Here is a 17,521-nt window from a genome sequence, read left to right as displayed (position 1 = left end):
AATAAAACAGGAAAGTAAGTGTATCTATGACGTCATTAAATACTTTGATCGCGCCTCCAGAACGGGAATACAACTGTGAAACCAGATATATTGTGAAGTTCTAAGCGTTCGCGGGCTAGTACAGTTTTGTGGAATCAATTATACTCTTCACAAGATATTGGTATTAAGGTTATTACACTTCTATCACTACATTCTTCATTTATTCTCTTACGTTTTTCGGCCCGGCATGGCCAAGCGTGTTAAGGCGTGCGACTCGTAATCTGAGGGTCGCAGGTTCGCATCCCCGTCGCGCCAAACATGCTCGCCCTTTCAGCCGTGGGGGCGTTATAATGTGACGGTCAATCCCACTATTCGTTGGTAAAAGAGTAGCTCAAGAGTTGGCGATGGGTGGTGATGACTAGCTGCCTTCCCTCTAGTCTTACACTGCTAAATTAGGGACGGCTAGCACAGATAGCCCTCGAGTAGCTTTGTGCGAATTTCAAAACAAACAAACTCTTACTTTTTTTTTAAAGGAAAAGTGGATAATAGTATTTCAACCATACTGTGTCCGCCGTGTCAATCGACAATGATGCGTTTCGGTGAGTACAGAGCTAATTTAAGCAATGGGTCCGATCCAACGATTGGGAACGACACTGTCTACTGTCTTACAAGCATAAAAGGGTAATATGAGGTGGAAGGAATGGAACATTCGCTTGTAGCTGCTAGAAGTAAAACATTTGCCAAGGCCTCAAGTCACGTTAATTTGTCCATAGCTCTTCTCAGGGTACACGGTCTGTGTTTTTTAGTTGCTTATCCATTGCTTAGTTATACTACTTGATAACAAAACTGGTGTTATAAATATTGAAAGTTTTGATTTAATTTTAGTGATTACACCCACTCTGGTGTTAAAAATATGGTGCATGAATAAAGGGGTCAAATATTATAAATGCTTGTTTTTCTTTCGCTGCTGGATCATACAGGATCTTGAGCTTATTCTCCTGGTCTGTGGATCGAAGGATCCGATATTTGAGCATGGTCTGCTGAGTGTGTTAAATACTTTCAGTTAGGTACGTTATAAAAGTTACAAAGAATCCCATATATAATCTTAGAAGTTGGGGGAAAACCCTTGTGACGACTGGTGCTACTAGCTGGCTGCTTTTTCCTCTGATCTGTAATTAAAAATTATAGATGGTTACACCTAAATTTAGCATTTTTTGATTCACAAACGCTGGCCCGGCATGGCCGAGTGATTAAGGCACTCGACTCGTACGCTGAGGGTTGCGGATTCGAATCCCTGTCACACCAAACATACTCGACCTTTCAGCCTTGGGGGCGTTATAATGTGACGATAAATCCCACTATTCATTGGTAAAAGAGTAACCCAAGAGTTGGCAGTGGGTGGTGATGACTATTTGTCTCCCCACTAGTGTTACACTGCTAAATTAGGGACGGCTAGTGCAGATAGTCCTCGTGTAGTTTTGCGTGAAATTCAAAACAAAACCAAACTCTGAGAGAAAGCCATTGTTCTTAACACATTGAAAAAATCACGATCTCGTGTGATCTTCGTAGACAACCAATGTCGGGTCTGGTTATAGTACTTGGAAGGGTGGCCATCTGGGTGATGATTGTACTATTACTTTCCTGGCCCAGCATGGTAGGATGGTTAGGGCAAGGGACTCGCAATCTGAGGATCGTTGATTCGAATCCACGTCTCACCAAACATGCGCAGCTGATGGGACTTATAATTGTTCAATCAATCTCACTATTCGTTGATTAAAGAGTAGCCCAAGAGGTAGCGGTGGGTGGTGATGATTAGCTGCTTTTTTTCTAGCCTTGTACTACTAAATTATGGATAGTTAGTGCAGATGGCCCTTGTGTAGCTTTGCACAAAATTCAAAATGCGCCAAAGCAATATAAAAGAAAGATATTAAGGGTAGTAAATGAAAAAATACCGAAATTACAACAGCTTTTTTTTTTCAATTATAGAATATATTATCGACACTTTCATATATAATGACATACACTTCTTGCACTAATAGCTGCTCAAATAAATGTCTACTTAAACGACGCACGAAATCGTTACTGCTTCAACTAGTCCACGCTAGATATATTCTTGTGAAATGAAATAAGTATAACATTTGCTGGAGTACAGTAAAACAGCTACCCTTGCTGACTGTAGGGCGACCCATGGCTACTAAGTGGATGAACTACTGTCTTTTCAAATGAGCATCATATGCCCATAAATAGAAGGTTGTACTGTTGTATGGAATGTTAGCACGCCCAAAATTAATTATCCAAAATTGATTATAACAAACAAAACGGAATATCACTAGTGCTGCTATCTAGTATCAATTAACCTAACGTAACCTTTTTGACGTAGCCTTGCATACCATGTCGATTGGGGATGCTCGACTAGCAATCTTCGGATTGCGGGTCCGAATCCCGTCAGCGAACGTGTTAAACAGCAGCGGTGTTATTATAATGTAACGATCAATTTATCTTCATCAGTAAAGAATAGTCTAAGAGTTAGTGTGTAGTGAGTAGTATTGACTAGCTGGCTTCCCTCTAATCTAGCACTTTTAAATCAAGAACGGCTAGTGCAAATAGTCAACCATCATAAAATTCAAACAAATTAACAAAACGTATGACGTACACTTATTTTATTTGTGTAAGGTCGACTGTGAACAAATGGGCCTCTTAGATACACATTCAGAGTGACCATAAGACACGTCCGTATTTCATGAAAGTTTATTCAGTTCGGTGTAAAAAAGTTGCTGACCACGTTTGACAGGCTTAGCTGCTTGTGCGATACGATGTTTGCAGTCTGAAGATATGGCTTTAAATAATATGGAACAAAGGGTGTTCTATTTTACCCTAAATATTTTACATCTATCTTATTTTATTCAAGTAAATTACGAAAATATACATCATTAATGAAATTTTGCTGGAAATTGTATAAAATTATTGTAATTAGTTTTGTAATTATTAATTTGTCTGTGGAGGTATAATAAAGAAAATTTGAACTGTAACAGGTTTTGTTTGTTCCATAGTCTTCTGCTTAATCATGACTTTCAATTACCAGCGTAAAAGTAATCGATATTTTTGGAGTGTTTATTTGTTTAGACTTTCAAACAAAACTACACGAGGAATATCAGCAATATACGTCCCTAACTTAGTAGTGTGAGACTAGAGGGAAGGCAACTAGTCATCACCACGCACCGTTAACTCTTGGGCTACTCTTTTACCAACGAATAATGAGATTGATCGTGACATTATAACGTCCCATAACTGAAGGGGTGAGCATGTTTGGTGTAATGGGAACTCCAACTCAATACCCCCAAATTGCGAGTCGATCACCCTAACCATCTGGTCATACCAGGTTACGTTACAGAGTGACACATAATAACAAAGACCGTTGAAGATCTCCAGTGGTCGTTTGTGGTTACCTGAAAATTGTTAATATATATGGTGTACTGAAGACTATACTGGGGTGATCGTGGAAAGGAAAAAACTGAGAATGGAAAACGGAGTCTGAAGGTGTTAAGAGGCTAAATGTTCCCTTTTCCAATGGACTTCGTAAGGGTATTTCCATGACATAAAAATATGTTGTATGGTCTTACAACTATAGCGATACTGAACATACCATTCAGACTGGTTAACAGTCATAATTAGCTCATTACTTCAACATGGATTACAAATTAGGTAAATAGTAATGGTTGCATTTATTGACAAAACAACACAGACTGTCTATTGGTGTTATAGAATACTTTCAACCGAGAAACTGCTAGTGTGTTTTGAAACTGTTGGAAAGAATTCAAAGCGTACACAAATTGAAAAAGTGCAAGAATGTTTTAACAGATTTACTCTTATTCATTTATTTTAATACCTACGTTAGTTTCAATGTGATGCATGTGACGTGTTTTGTTGGATGTGTATTGCATGGGTCCCACTTGTTCTCAAAATTTGTAGAAGATTCTTGAATGCAAATTTCAACAATATATGTTTTGCGAAAACACTAGCGTGTCTTCGAATGTTATTGAACATTCGAGAATCTCGCTTTATTGGTATAAAAGCTAGCTGAGAAACAGTTATAGAATATGTTGTTAGTTAGTTAGAATCAGTATCTTATAAGCCTCGAAAGCCATAATTGTAGTTAACGGTTATTAATTGAAAAACTACAGAATTTGACCAGGGACGTTTATAGAAATCGAACATTACAAACCGTTCAACTTTGGTGAATTAACTTCGGGCGTTAGTATTTCTACAAGAACGTTAGATATCTATCTCTCTTAGTGAAAAGGAAGCTTGAATACCAACCGCATTAGGCCAAACAAGAATATAGCTAGCTAGCATTCCCGTTAAGTGGAGTATATTTGTGTATCAACATAAAAATAATTTGCACCTCGTGAATCTGAAACATCGACAAAATATTAAGTTCCATACCAAATAGAAGACTGAATACTGTTTGTGACTTTGTAAAATGTTTGTATATAAATAATTGATTTGTAATAACTACTATTGTAAATTGTATTATTGTTTGTATATTAAAATATATTTGTGTTAAGAAAGATAATTGTGTGTATCAATCTCGTTGGCAAAAATAATAAATATGATGCATATTAACATTAAATTAAAATTTCTGGCTATTTGAAATCGTAATACATAACGTAATAAATCGGAGTCTCATCCGAGGTAAATTGTAATGTTTAACAATGTGCATTGAAGACTATTGTAATGGAGGGGTAGAAACCAATTGGAACACTAACCTCTGATGATCGCGCAACCTTGTCCACTATTATAATCTTCGTGTAAGCCCCATGAACATTTATTTCTCCGATGGTTATTTTTACAAAAGTATACTTGAAGGAACAGCACTATAAACATTAAGAGCCTACCATTGATTAGGATGGATACAACTGACAGGGTTTTAATCATTTCTTGAAGCACAAACATAAGACATGTTGCTTCTTATCTTAGACGACTATAAGATCTACACACAGATAATAGTAGAGAGAGAGGTAAAATGCTTCTGTATCTACCACCACATGAAACCATCATATTCAGCTACTTTATCTGTCCTTTTTAAGACCATTGTCTACATTACACAATCAGAAAGTCCAAGAATGGCTTTGAAATCCTTTAAGCAGAGTGGTTATAATGTTTGAGATATTAGATTAATGGGAGTTGTCTCAATTAGAACTGCAACGTCGTTGAATGTGTTGTTAACAGTTTCCAGAAGAACGTAATTTATCCTGTCATTTGCAACGTATTTCCTGGTATTTACATTATTTCTCCAGATGAGATGCCTTAGTCAACAATAGGATGTGACGAACCAGCTGGAGACCTATCTTGGCATGAAGAAGTAACATAAGCGTAAGGAAGTAGACAAAGGTCCACAACCTGACGCTTACACCAACGCCTGCTAGGCCGGTTCTTATGTCAAATAAAGGTAATCTCACTTCAACTTTAGGCTAAATCTTTACGGTAAACAATGCGCTCTATCGAAAAGCAACTTCGCGTTCAAAATCAAAAGTTAGGGTATAGAAAAAGAGTTATTCTAACCAGCAGTCTGTATAAAGATGAATCGCAAAGCGAACTTCGCGCAAAACAGTATAAGCAAACACAGAAGAAGAAAAAAAAACAAAGAAAACAATGACCAATCTTCCTCCTTAAAAAAAAAAAAAAGTGGCACATCATTCATATGAAAGTATATATAGGCTCACACTGGCAGATCCCATGGAGTTTAAAGTATTACCGCTTTGCCCATTTCGAGGGACGACCAAGGAAAGCACAGTTAGAATTAATAAACAATGTGATTTTTTTTCCTAAAAATTTTCATGGGCTGCTGGAAGAACTTTTCTTCCCAAAAATTTTGGATCCGTCCCCAAAACCGTCGATACTTATGATGGCCACAACACGAATTTCCCTCCCATCGTGTAGTTTTGTAATTTACAGTAAATAAAACATTTTTGCTTAAAATACGCATTTAGGACTAAAGTAAATCTCCTAAACTTGCCAATTTCGTTAGATATTATTGGGTTTATGGCCAAAGAAGTCGTTAACAGCGAAGATACGTAACTGATAAAAAGATGTGTGCGAGTAGAACAATAGCTATACTGTTTACTGCAGTGATCTAAACTCCAAATCCTGTTACAGTAAACGATGAATACAGTACATAACGAGTTTACTTATATTTTAATACATGATTTTCATCAAGTTTAATGTAACTGAGTTCTAGTTTATATATTTCTTTGCCATAAAACCATTTCTGAGTTATAAAAATTACAGTATCGTTTTTCTTCTTCGAGTTACCCCCAGTAGCACAGCGGAATGTCTACTAGAAACTGGTTTTGATAACCTTTTCTCATCAAAATTCTGTGAGTGAAATAGAAAATTTCCCAGCTTTGGAAGAATGATTTGTTTCATTTATTTTTTGTTTCAGTACAAGGTTAATACGTATAAAAACTTATCTTTTGAAGCATTTCACTGATTTTGGCGTTTTGCAACATTTGAAATATATTAAGGAATCTTATATGTCCCGTTTAACACAAATTTCCTCTCTGATCGTACATGTGGAGTACATAGTTATTTAATAAAGACAGCAAGTATTGTCAGACTTACCAAATTAAATTAGCTGAATTAACGTTTTGTTATCATATTTTATGTCTGAGAGTTCACTCGGGTGTAACCTGCTGTATAAGTAAAAGAACAAAGGGGCTGCACTACTGAGAGCACACATAGTGTAGTGTTTAAGAAGTGACCCACTTTTAATAATAAAAATTGTTCATTAGGTGCGAGAGCTACAGGGTAGGTCAAGGACCATTTTTGAATATGTTCAAATCCATATGCTCACTCTTACTACCACCCTTGGTGAGATACTATCTAATTATTTCCTATACAAAAAAAAAGAGAGAGAGAGAATATATACATTTTAAAAGATACCCAAAGATGGCAGCACATTCGCGTGAATGACTGATAGAATGCTAGCCAATGTAATGCCTACCTTCAGTAAGATCCCAGATCTCCCACTTCCTAGAGGGAAGATACTGCTCATTACTCGTGCAACCTTGATTTTTGACCTTCGTTTATCAACTTTTAATCAGCGGGTACAAAGATCCCTTTGACCTTCTCACTAGGTTTGGTCCATCACCATTATTACATACACTAAGAAATAACTGTACGTAAAAAGTAAGAAAGAAGTTGCGCATGCACTAGATTTAAGGGAATATTGGACATATGGATAAAAACATGGTTTGTTTGTTGTTAAGAGCAATAGGCTATCTCTGCTGCGCCCGCCACGGGTATCGAAATTGGGTTTCTAGCGTTGTGAGTTCTCAGACATACCTCTGTGCCACTGTGGGACGTGGAAAAAAGGGCAAGTTTAGATTATTCCTCTATCAGAGAAATATAAATGTTATACAATTATATTTACAATATAATAATTGGGTATTACAATTATTCAGTCAGGGGCGTAGATTTTTTACACCCTATGGGGGGGGGGATGATTTTTGCAACCACTTATGTGTACTGTTCAGTTTGGAAATTGGTAATCTCTGATTACGTGAACTTGAAAGCTGAAAACATGCAGTCACAGAGTAATCTTGTTGCCACGATACTTGCATGTATACTTAGGCCTACTGACTGATACTTACGAACTATCGCTTAGATCGAAAAGCTTAAAAGCACGCCTATGTTAAAGATGTACATTTCGGCTACTGAAAAAGTCTACATCTAGGCCTAATTATGTAATTCGATTGGCAAGAACACGAGAATCACAAGAACAAACACACAATTTATAGGCCTGTGATGCAATAAAACAATTCAGCAGACCAAACTGTAGGGGGGGATGATTGTATGCACCATACCCCCCACCTACTATTCTCCAGCAGGGGTGAATTGGTCCATCAGGACATGGGACAATTGTCTGGTGGATTTGTACATTTGGTTCTTCCTTGTGTAGCCAGCATGAGAAATATCACTGGACTGCTGTTAGCGAGTTTGCCCAGGCTGATCTTTTTATGCCAATCCATCCCTGTTCTCCAGTTGCACTAAAGAACATTCGAGAACCATTACCACATAGTAATAACCACACGTTGCAGCAGTAAGTGTGTGTATATACATATATATATACTGTAAGTTTATCTCTTTAAATTTTCAGTGAAGTATAAAACTTAATACCATAAATATTTTTATTTGATCACGAGTTCTGGCTATAGGAATGACTCCAAGAAGAGCAGGAACACTGTGAGGAGGGATCCACTCGATCTGTTTTAAACATCGTAGGTCATTTAACAGTTTGTGAAAACTCAGTACACATAGGCAGTAATACACAGTCTCATTCTTTACGGCTTAATATAGGGCAATTTTGTACATTTATTTATTACTTTAACTGAAACTTGCAAGTCTTTTGGTAACCAATGACGTAGTCATTGTTCAATAGAATATTCCACTTCTGATTTTCTCTATGTGGTTTAAGACACATTCTGAGAAATTATTAGGTTATGCCAACACGATTTCTTTGCGATGTTTACTAAGAAAATTATTACATATGTACTTTGTTCTATAGGAATTCGAATCCCAGATTTTAGCATAACATATTTGTGTTTGTGTGTGTGTGTGTGCGCGTAGAGAAAGAGAAAACGTAACAAAAAGTTCTTAAACCTGTATATTAACATATATTAATGAATTTATTAAGCACGGGTCAACGAAGGTGATTTTCTGGACCTTTGCTTGAAGATTGACTTGAAACTTGTGAGACTTATTTACAAGGAAAAATAAACTCCCACAGTAAATATATATATATATATGTTACGTACCAAACACACATGCACGCACACACACAAAACATAATTCTTTGCTCGAAAAGCGAAATGTGTTCTGTTCTTGAGAAAGTTTCGTTACGATGACGTCAGTAAGATATTGAACATGCACCAATTAAAATTGGGAACATCTTTTAATTAAAAGTACACGAATGAAAACGGTCCGTTTAACTGATCAGGTACTTCCTAGGTCAGCTATAAACGTTGATTAAGTTACGTTTATGTTTTAAGTTAAATTAATTAATTCTCGTTAATCACCACCAGGTTAAGTCTCGAGGTCTGTTACTACACGGAACGCTCACTGTACGTACATTTTCGTAGCTAAAAAGGAGAACGCTACTCTGGCTATTTAACGGGAAAGCTCCACCCACACAGTTCCTGTTTAGCAAGAGCTTTGTTTCTGTGCCATTTACAACAGTATAACTTTTACATGTAAGACGTAAAAATAATGGGCGCTGTTTATGAGATTAATAACATTCTATGTGATCTGTGCGATACTTTCTACGTTGATTATTAGGATGAATCCTAAACATTACGCCCCTACCCCCTATCTGTGGGTTTATAATATTATAAAAAAACAACAGATTTCAATACCTACGATAGTCAGAACACAGATTATTTATTGTATAGTATTGTGTTTAATAACAACCAAAGCAAAAAGAAAATTTCACGTTTAATTGTTGAATTATTAAAACAAACTCTGCGTAGGAATACGTTTCACGTGACACTATTAATTTGTCCCCATAACCCTGACGATAAGTCAGTGGGTTTATAATATTCTAAAAAACAGGTTTCGATACCTACGATGGTCAGAACACTGATGGTTTATTGTTTAGCATTGTGTTTAATAACAACCAAAGCAAAAATAAAATTTCAATTTTAATTGTTGAAATATTAAAATAAATTGTGCGTAGGAATACGTTCCATGTGACACTGTTAATTTGTTTAAGGTTTTTCTCCTTCCACAAGAACAATCCTGATGAAGCTTTTCAAAGTATTTTTAAACCAGTTTAACTGCTTCTACATAAAAACTAAAGAATAATTCGCATTTATTATTTTTGTGTTGTATTTCTTTATTTCTTCCAAATCCTAATATCATTATTAAATATTACTGATCTTAGTAATGACATAAAGTTAGTGCAAGTTAGTTGTAAGTTGCCGTATATGCTCCACAGATAATATTTTTAAAATCGGTGGCCACCGAGCGTCGCTTTTGGCGTTTCTTCAAGGTTGCTGTGATGTCATGAGCGAGAACTAATTTCTCAAGCGCGAGTTCACCTAACGAACGGAGTGAGGATGTTTGTCAAATGATAAGTATGTACAGCGCATGACTACAGGTTTACTTTTAGAGATAACGAAAAGGTATATTCCAGGATAATCGATGGCAGCGAAAAATTGCTCGTAATATTAGACATCAGAGATGTTATACAGCAATAACCTAAAAATGCATGCACCTTTATAACTCTTGTCTTGGTCAACAGGTGTAGTGGACTTACAATTTAAATTACGTGTTGTATGCGTATGTTTTTCTTATAGCAAAGCTACATTGGGCTAACTGCTGTATCCACCGAGGGAAATCGAACCCCTGATTTTAGCGTTGTAAATCCGTAAGACTTACCGCTGTACCAGCGGGGGACAAATTATGTATTTTGGTCATATTCATTCGTGAAAAATAAAATAAAAAATCGCCATACGTTCAAAACGAATGTATTTGTATATTCCGGGTGCAACCCAAATACGTAGTCACTCTCTGGTGAGATAAGATATAATAGAATTTACCAATAAAATTTGTATTTTAAATATTCATAAAGAAAGTACTCTATAGCTATATATGCTTAATATGTATAGCTCATTGATTCCTTAAGTTACTTAGTGTCGCCACCAGAGACCAACTTGACTCAAAACATTCCGAGTCCTTTTCATTCAGTTCACAGTTCTTGCACATTGTTAAATTTCCTGTTTACTGTACTTCGAAGCATTTTACTATTTATATACCACGGAAAACAGGATGGATTACACCCAGAGAAAAGGGGGAAGATGGCAGGTTCTCTCAACATTCAGAAAACAAGGAACGTCATCAGTAGTGGTTCTGAACTTTCGTTAATTGTAGGTTCACGAAAGACAATCTATGTTCTTGTAAAAATGTCAGGGATTCATACGAAAATGGTTTCTGTCAGCCATAAGAAATAAATGTATTGTTATATACGCAGTCTTTGTAATTAGAGGTGTGTCTTTGACTTTATATGGTATTTTCAATCTGTACGAAAAAAGCTAAACTGATAGATCAGAAACCACAGGAGTTCAGCCATAGACATCCATAAATTAGGGCTGCTGACCTGATGAAATGGCAACCAATTAACAGTATTAAACTCTTAACTAAATAGTGGGATAGGTTGTCACTTTTATAATTTGGTTACTATTAAAAAAAAAAAAAAAGTGAAGCGCCAGTGGCTCAAACCTTGGATTTCTTCATGATATTAGAAACTGTTTCTAAATATGTTATTTAGTTCGGAAGACATCGCCGTTGTATACGGTCTCAGAGGAGCATAAGGTTTAAAGAAAGATTTGGCTCTGGTGATTGTGTGGTTTTATTAATATATAACTTAATACAACGAATATCACTGATAGCACACTTAAAACAACCGATTTCAATATTTCACTAACTTCTCAATCACTGAAAAACTGAAACTGACATAATGCTTCATTAAACCTTGTGTTTATACTGCAGCTTTATTTCTAGATATTTAGCAAAGGCTATCGATAATTAACATTCGCGAACATTCTAGGTATTCTAGAATCAGCCTTTTTTTTAAATTTAGCATTTTCATCATCTTGGGAAGCTCCCTCTAGAATTAAAACATTTCAAATTTAGCTTACAATACTGCTTCCTCCTTCAAATATGAAACCCCTACATAAAAGAAATAAAATAGCACATTCAACTGTTTATTCGGGAAGTTGTTTTGATAGTTTTCTTGTCTCTCGCCATTACTGTTTGTCCTGTTGCTAAGGGAGGGGGGGGGGGGGTAGAAATTCTTCCAGTGATTCCACTGGCTGCTTCATCCTTATACCTTACCACCATGCTGCCACAAAATGATTAGAAAAATGTTACCCTGGTCTTTGTTATCCCTATGATTCAATATATTTTCACGTAAAAAAAAGTTGATTCAAAGTTCCATCCATCATCTCAGTGAAGTTCCATAAGTGCATCGAATACTGAAAGGAATTCATTGACGAATTTCCTTGCTAGAGTTTTTGCTTCCTGGTTAGGAAAAACATATGATCTGGCTATTTGTTGAAATAGTTTATCACAACCATAATGTATTTATTTCCACTTTTACTTAGTGATATAGGACAAAACACATCATCAGTGATGCTCCAACAAAATATTTCTATAGTTGTCCATACTTTTTTATCTTGTTCACCTTTTATAGTATACTCCCAGCAATCAACTTAATAAGAACATTCTTTTACTCTTCTCCAATGCCTTTGTCACACCTCGTGTCAAGCCATTGGAAGGTTATTACAATGATGTGCTTCAGAATGTAGAGACTATGAAAGTACGAACAGTTTCTATCCACTGACATTTTCCAATTTCCAACATAACATTTCTTGTAACCATAATGAATCCCAATGTGTCAGGTACCAGTAAATCTCTTGTCATGAGGATTCTCTAAATTATTTTTTATCCACTGGATAACTGGTTTCAAACTCTTATCTTTATTTTGAGCATCTTTCAGTCGAGTTTTGAACCATTAGTTATTTGTCAATACTTTAAGACATAACATTTGTCGAGTTTTGAACCATTAGTTATTTGTCAATACTTTAAGACATAACATTTGTCGAGTTTTGAACCATTAGTTATTTGTCAATACTTTAAGACATAACATTTGTCGAGTTTTGAACCATTAGTTATTTGTCAATACTTTAAGACATAACATTTGTCGAGTTTTAAACCATTAGTTATTTGTCAATACTTTAAGACATAACATTTGTCGAATTTTGAACCATTAGTTATTTGTCAATACTTTAAGACATAACATTTGTCGAGTTTTGAACCATTAGTTATTTGTCAATACTTTAAGACATAACATTTGTCGAGTTTTGAACCATTAGTTATTTGTCAATACTTTAAGACATAACATTTGTCGAGTTTTGAACCATTAGTTATTCGTCAATACTTTAAGACATAACATTTTGGATTACACGCTTTTCTACTCTAGGTTAGTCATCTTGTATATCAGAACGGCTGATAACACTTTTATTAATAAAGCAGAGAACTACGTTTCAACCTTAGATTAGCTTCAGAATTCACTAGCTTGTTTCTCTCTTTTCACAGTGGTTATATTATTCATGACATCACAATGGTTACATTCTTCATGACAATGTGTATTTTCATAATGCTATTTGAAGCAATTCATCATGAGATTTGTATTATTGCAGTTGTTGAAGCTATCTTGCCTTGCGAGTTGTAAAAATCCACTAGCCACTTCAGTGCTGCATAATCAGTCAAAAGTAGAAACCTTTATTTATTTATGTAATGGTGGCAATGACTTGACACTTTTAACAAAATTTAGTGGCTACTTTCGAATTGTACAGAAAGAACTGTAACATTCATTAATAACATAAGAGTAATGGTTAATTCTTTATCTTCAGTTTGTTAAACGATTGTTCATAGTCAGCAGTCAAACAAAATTTATTTGGGTTTTCAAGTGATTTAGGGCAAGCTATGTCAAAGTATGATTTTACAAAATGATGACAGTAAGTAAGTATACAGTCCAATATATCTTCTTGCATCATGGAAATTATTTGGTGTTGGACAATTTCAGAAAAAATTTAATTGACTTGTAGGCATTCCTTCTCAGTTGACTATTGTGTTCCAAAAAACTCGCCTACTGATGGAAAATTTCAAATTTCTTGGAATTCATTAGCTGAAGATTCTTTATCCTCAACATATGCACAACTTTCTTTAGGCAATAGCAATATCCCAGATCTTTTCATGTGGAATTATGTCATCCAAATACATAAACACTATTTTCCGTGGTAGTTTAGACACATCACATTACATAATCCAGATGGCAAAGTAACAGTTTCAAAAATCCCTTTCCTACAGTAAAGTTTACATTCTCTACTTGTTTTGTTGACTCGTACTATCCACTCTGAGGATTCAATGTTAAAAACCATTCTGATCCAGATAGAACATCCAAACTAATCAATACTTGGCATTCGGTTAACTCTTGCTTCGTAGCTACATTCGCCTTTCAGTAGTATAACTTTGTACGTCCATCCTTCTTCTGACAAGACGATACCAAAGGAGTGAAAAACACGTGCATTAAAACACTGAAAATGTAGCTTTAAATAATACTGTCGTGGAAAAGATGTATCGGATGACGTGCTTCAAATGTTAAGGTTGTTATAAAAGTTTTTAATCAATATTAGGACATTTGTTAAAAATAGTCACGCCAATCCGTATCCAAGTTAAACATTTAGAACATACTAAAAAAATTTGGAGTTAATTCAAGTAGGATTGATTTGGTTTGTTTGAATTTCGCGCAAAACTACACGAGGACTATTTGCACTAGCCGTCCCTAATTTTGCAGTGTAAGACTAGAGGGAAAGCACATAGTCATCACCACTAACTCTCGAGCTACTCTTTTACCAACGAATAATGGGATTGACCGTCACATTATGACGCCCCCCAAGGTTGAAAGGGCGAGCATGTTTGGTGTGACGGGGATTCGAACCCGCATCCCTCGGATTACAAGTCGAGTGCCTTAACCATCAGGCCATGCCGGGCCGTTAAGTAGGATTGTTGTGACCGTAAGTAGGTATGTACGTGGACCAGAAGTACAAATTATTTTGTTCATCTTAAGATCATGTGAATTGTCACACTTATCAAAAAGTTATATGAAACAAAAACTCGTGGAAGTATGCAACCTTAAGGTAACTCGTTAATTATATAGTTAAACTAAAAATAAATATAAGCAAACATATTCTGATGTTGTTTGTCTTCCAAACTTCGAAGTATCATACAAAGTAAATATTTCCCATCAAATCCTACTTTAAAACAGCTAAACAAAATAATTTAATAAAACAACAGAACTACGAAACCAAAACATTAATGTTGTAACTGCACCGAAGCCTAGAAAAATATGGAGATGTGACATATAAACATAATCAGTTAAACTTATATTTAAACGTAAAATGTAAAGAAATATTTACATACGTAATTTTTAGAATTAAAAAAAAAGCAAAAGTTTAATCAATTTACAACGTGCTCAAACTTGAAGTGCACTTTATTAACCTTAAATCTGACACGATTCTGTGGCTTGCTGATTACATGTGGAAACAAAGATATGTTAATACTGCTATCCCTGAGTTTAAGTTGAACCAGTAAGATGACGTAGGTGACATGGCATTCTGAGAAACCCGGATGAAGTCTAGAATTGAATATTTAGTTCTCTCTCAAAATTCGTGTTAATGCTTAGCATATACGATGATATAAAAGTGAAAACTATTATCACTCTATTTGACGCTTCTGTCTTCAATCATAGTGATTTATTTAATGTATCATTATGGTTTACGTAGTCGAAATTGGTTTGGATAAATATTCATGAAATTAGGGTCACACTTAAGAGTTCTAATACTTTTACAAGAAAGTAAACGGATAAACGAAAAAAATAAAATCACCCGTAATCCATATACTTAATTTTACAAAGTGTCCGTTATATAATATGATTAACTTGAGAGAGGTGGACAGTTGTTCAAGCAAAGCCAAAATAATAGGCTATCTACCGTTTTCACCCCGAGGAAATCGAACCACAGATTTTAGTATTGTAAGTACGTAGATTAAACAGACGTTCCACAGGAAGACTTGTTGTCGTTGTTTTTCGAGAGCGTTTAATAGTTAATCTTGTACGTACATACGTGGTACACACACAGCAAACCCAAAGGAAATATTATTTCAGTAGTAGATAAACATTTCTGAAGTCCTTACGACAGTAAAATGTATTTTGTTTTTGTATTAATTATCGGAAATATTTGTTATACGTTAGCAGGAAGCCTCAAAATTCTACTTCTGTTGTGTAATTAATTACTTTCAGAGTTTATTACGCATTCTTTTAATAAACAGTCAGCCGAGACTTTAATAAAGGAAGTGTCTGTATGTGTGTAAAATAAAGCTTACCAAGAGGGTGGTTTACCGCTAAGTTTACGGGCTTACAACAATAAAATCCAAGGTTCTATCCCCTACGGTGAATAGAGAGCAAACAACCCACTGTCTTGCTTTGCGCTAAAAATGTAATTCATAAACCCAGAAAATGACAAGTTGATTTACCACAGGATATTAATAATGTAATGTGGGCAGTTTAATACTCTTATACCAATTAATTAAACAAACATAGCTCTTTTTCTGACAAATAATTAATATTTATGGTAAACAAACTAGTTCCCGGGTAGAGAGAACAACTGCCAAAATTATATGTATTCCGGTGTATATGTGTGTGTGCGCGAGCTTAAGTTGTTCAAAATTTAAAAAAACCAAAAAACTTGGTTGAAAAATAATTAATTAAAGTGTTATAAATAAATAATGAAAAATATAGAGGGTGTTTATAGTCAAAACACTCGAAAAGACTGCAGATTTAAGAAAACGACTTTAATATAGCACAACCAACAAGAAAACAATTTTAGAAATTAATAATTTTCACGGATTATAATAATTTATATGTATTCTAACTCTTATGTACATATGTACATCCAATCTAGATATGACAACACTTGAAGTGTTGGTGAACTTTTTTTTTTCTGTTGTTAATTATACGTATAAAGCAAAACAAAGTAGATATTTATTCACTTCTAAAAACATTGCGAGTTAACCACATTCCATGTCTCACATCCTTAAGAAAGTCTAATTTCATGGGAAGAGGTATACATGACCGCAGATGGCTCAAACATACAAGTCACGTGATCACGTTATACGTCAGTGCTTCACGTGCTCTGGAAAACATTCACGTTGGTATCACCTAGCGTACAGTAGCCATGGCAACCTGAAACGACTGATGTACTCGCAGATGCTTGTTTAACTGGCTTTACTCCAAGAACAATCATATTTCAAGCACTTTCTCATTTTATAATAATTTAACGAAGCATCATCGGCGAAATATAACGTCCTGTACCACTTGGGGAATTATTTAACGTTAAAGTGTCCAGTACGTTTCTAGAACATCCCTACCTGAGAGTAACTATCTCAATTCCAAGGACTTCTCTTACATCATTACTCAGGTTAAGAACATCAACTGTCGACTTTTCGTTATCCTCGGAACTAGTCGACAGCGAGTCCAGTTTCGTGTCGGTTCCGAGCTGCCTGCAGGTGGCGTTTTCATCAAACTCGTGCTTAGGAATTGAGAAAATCTCAATATTGCGATAAAACTGAACGAATTCTTCTTTAGTAAGTCCAATTTGTCGAAGAACATCAGTAAGTCGAATGCAGTTCGATAGTCTGAATAAGATATTTTTATACGAGTATTAATTTTGCATCTATTATACGTAGTTTGTAGTAACAAAGTAAAAACGTAGAATTTAAAGTGAATCACAGGTTAATTATAACTACGTACGACTCAAAGTATGGACCACATTTGAGAAAAGATATAATATAACACTCATTAATCGTGTCGGGTAAATATTTAATGAAGACATGTTTTCACTAACAGTCTATACATATATTATTT

General features: G+C 35.2%; 1 protein-coding gene across 5 annotated transcripts in view; it reads right to left on the bottom strand.

The window, feature by feature from the left end:
• Nucleotides 1-16,434: 16,434 nt before the first annotated feature.
• LOC143240344 (uncharacterized) overlaps nucleotides 16,435-17,521 on the bottom strand; it is a 96,559-nt gene continuing 95,472 nt past the window's right edge. For all 5 annotated transcript variants that reach the window (XM_076482614.1, XM_076482618.1, XM_076482615.1 and 2 more), the window contains one exon: nucleotides 16,435-17,292. In XM_076482614.1, coding sequence (XP_076338729.1) covers nucleotides 17,022-17,292 — 271 coding nt within the window. In that variant the 3' untranslated portion in view covers nucleotides 16,435-17,021. The remainder of the gene's footprint in view (nucleotides 17,293-17,521) is intronic.

The sequence above is a fragment of the Tachypleus tridentatus genome, chromosome 13 (assembly GCF_004210375.1).
Source record: "Tachypleus tridentatus isolate NWPU-2018 chromosome 13, ASM421037v1, whole genome shotgun sequence".
Lineage (NCBI taxonomy): Eukaryota > Metazoa > Arthropoda > Merostomata > Xiphosura > Limulidae > Tachypleus > Tachypleus tridentatus.
Note: the sequence above shows the minus strand (reverse complement) of the source record. Positions and strands in the feature narration are given on the sequence as shown.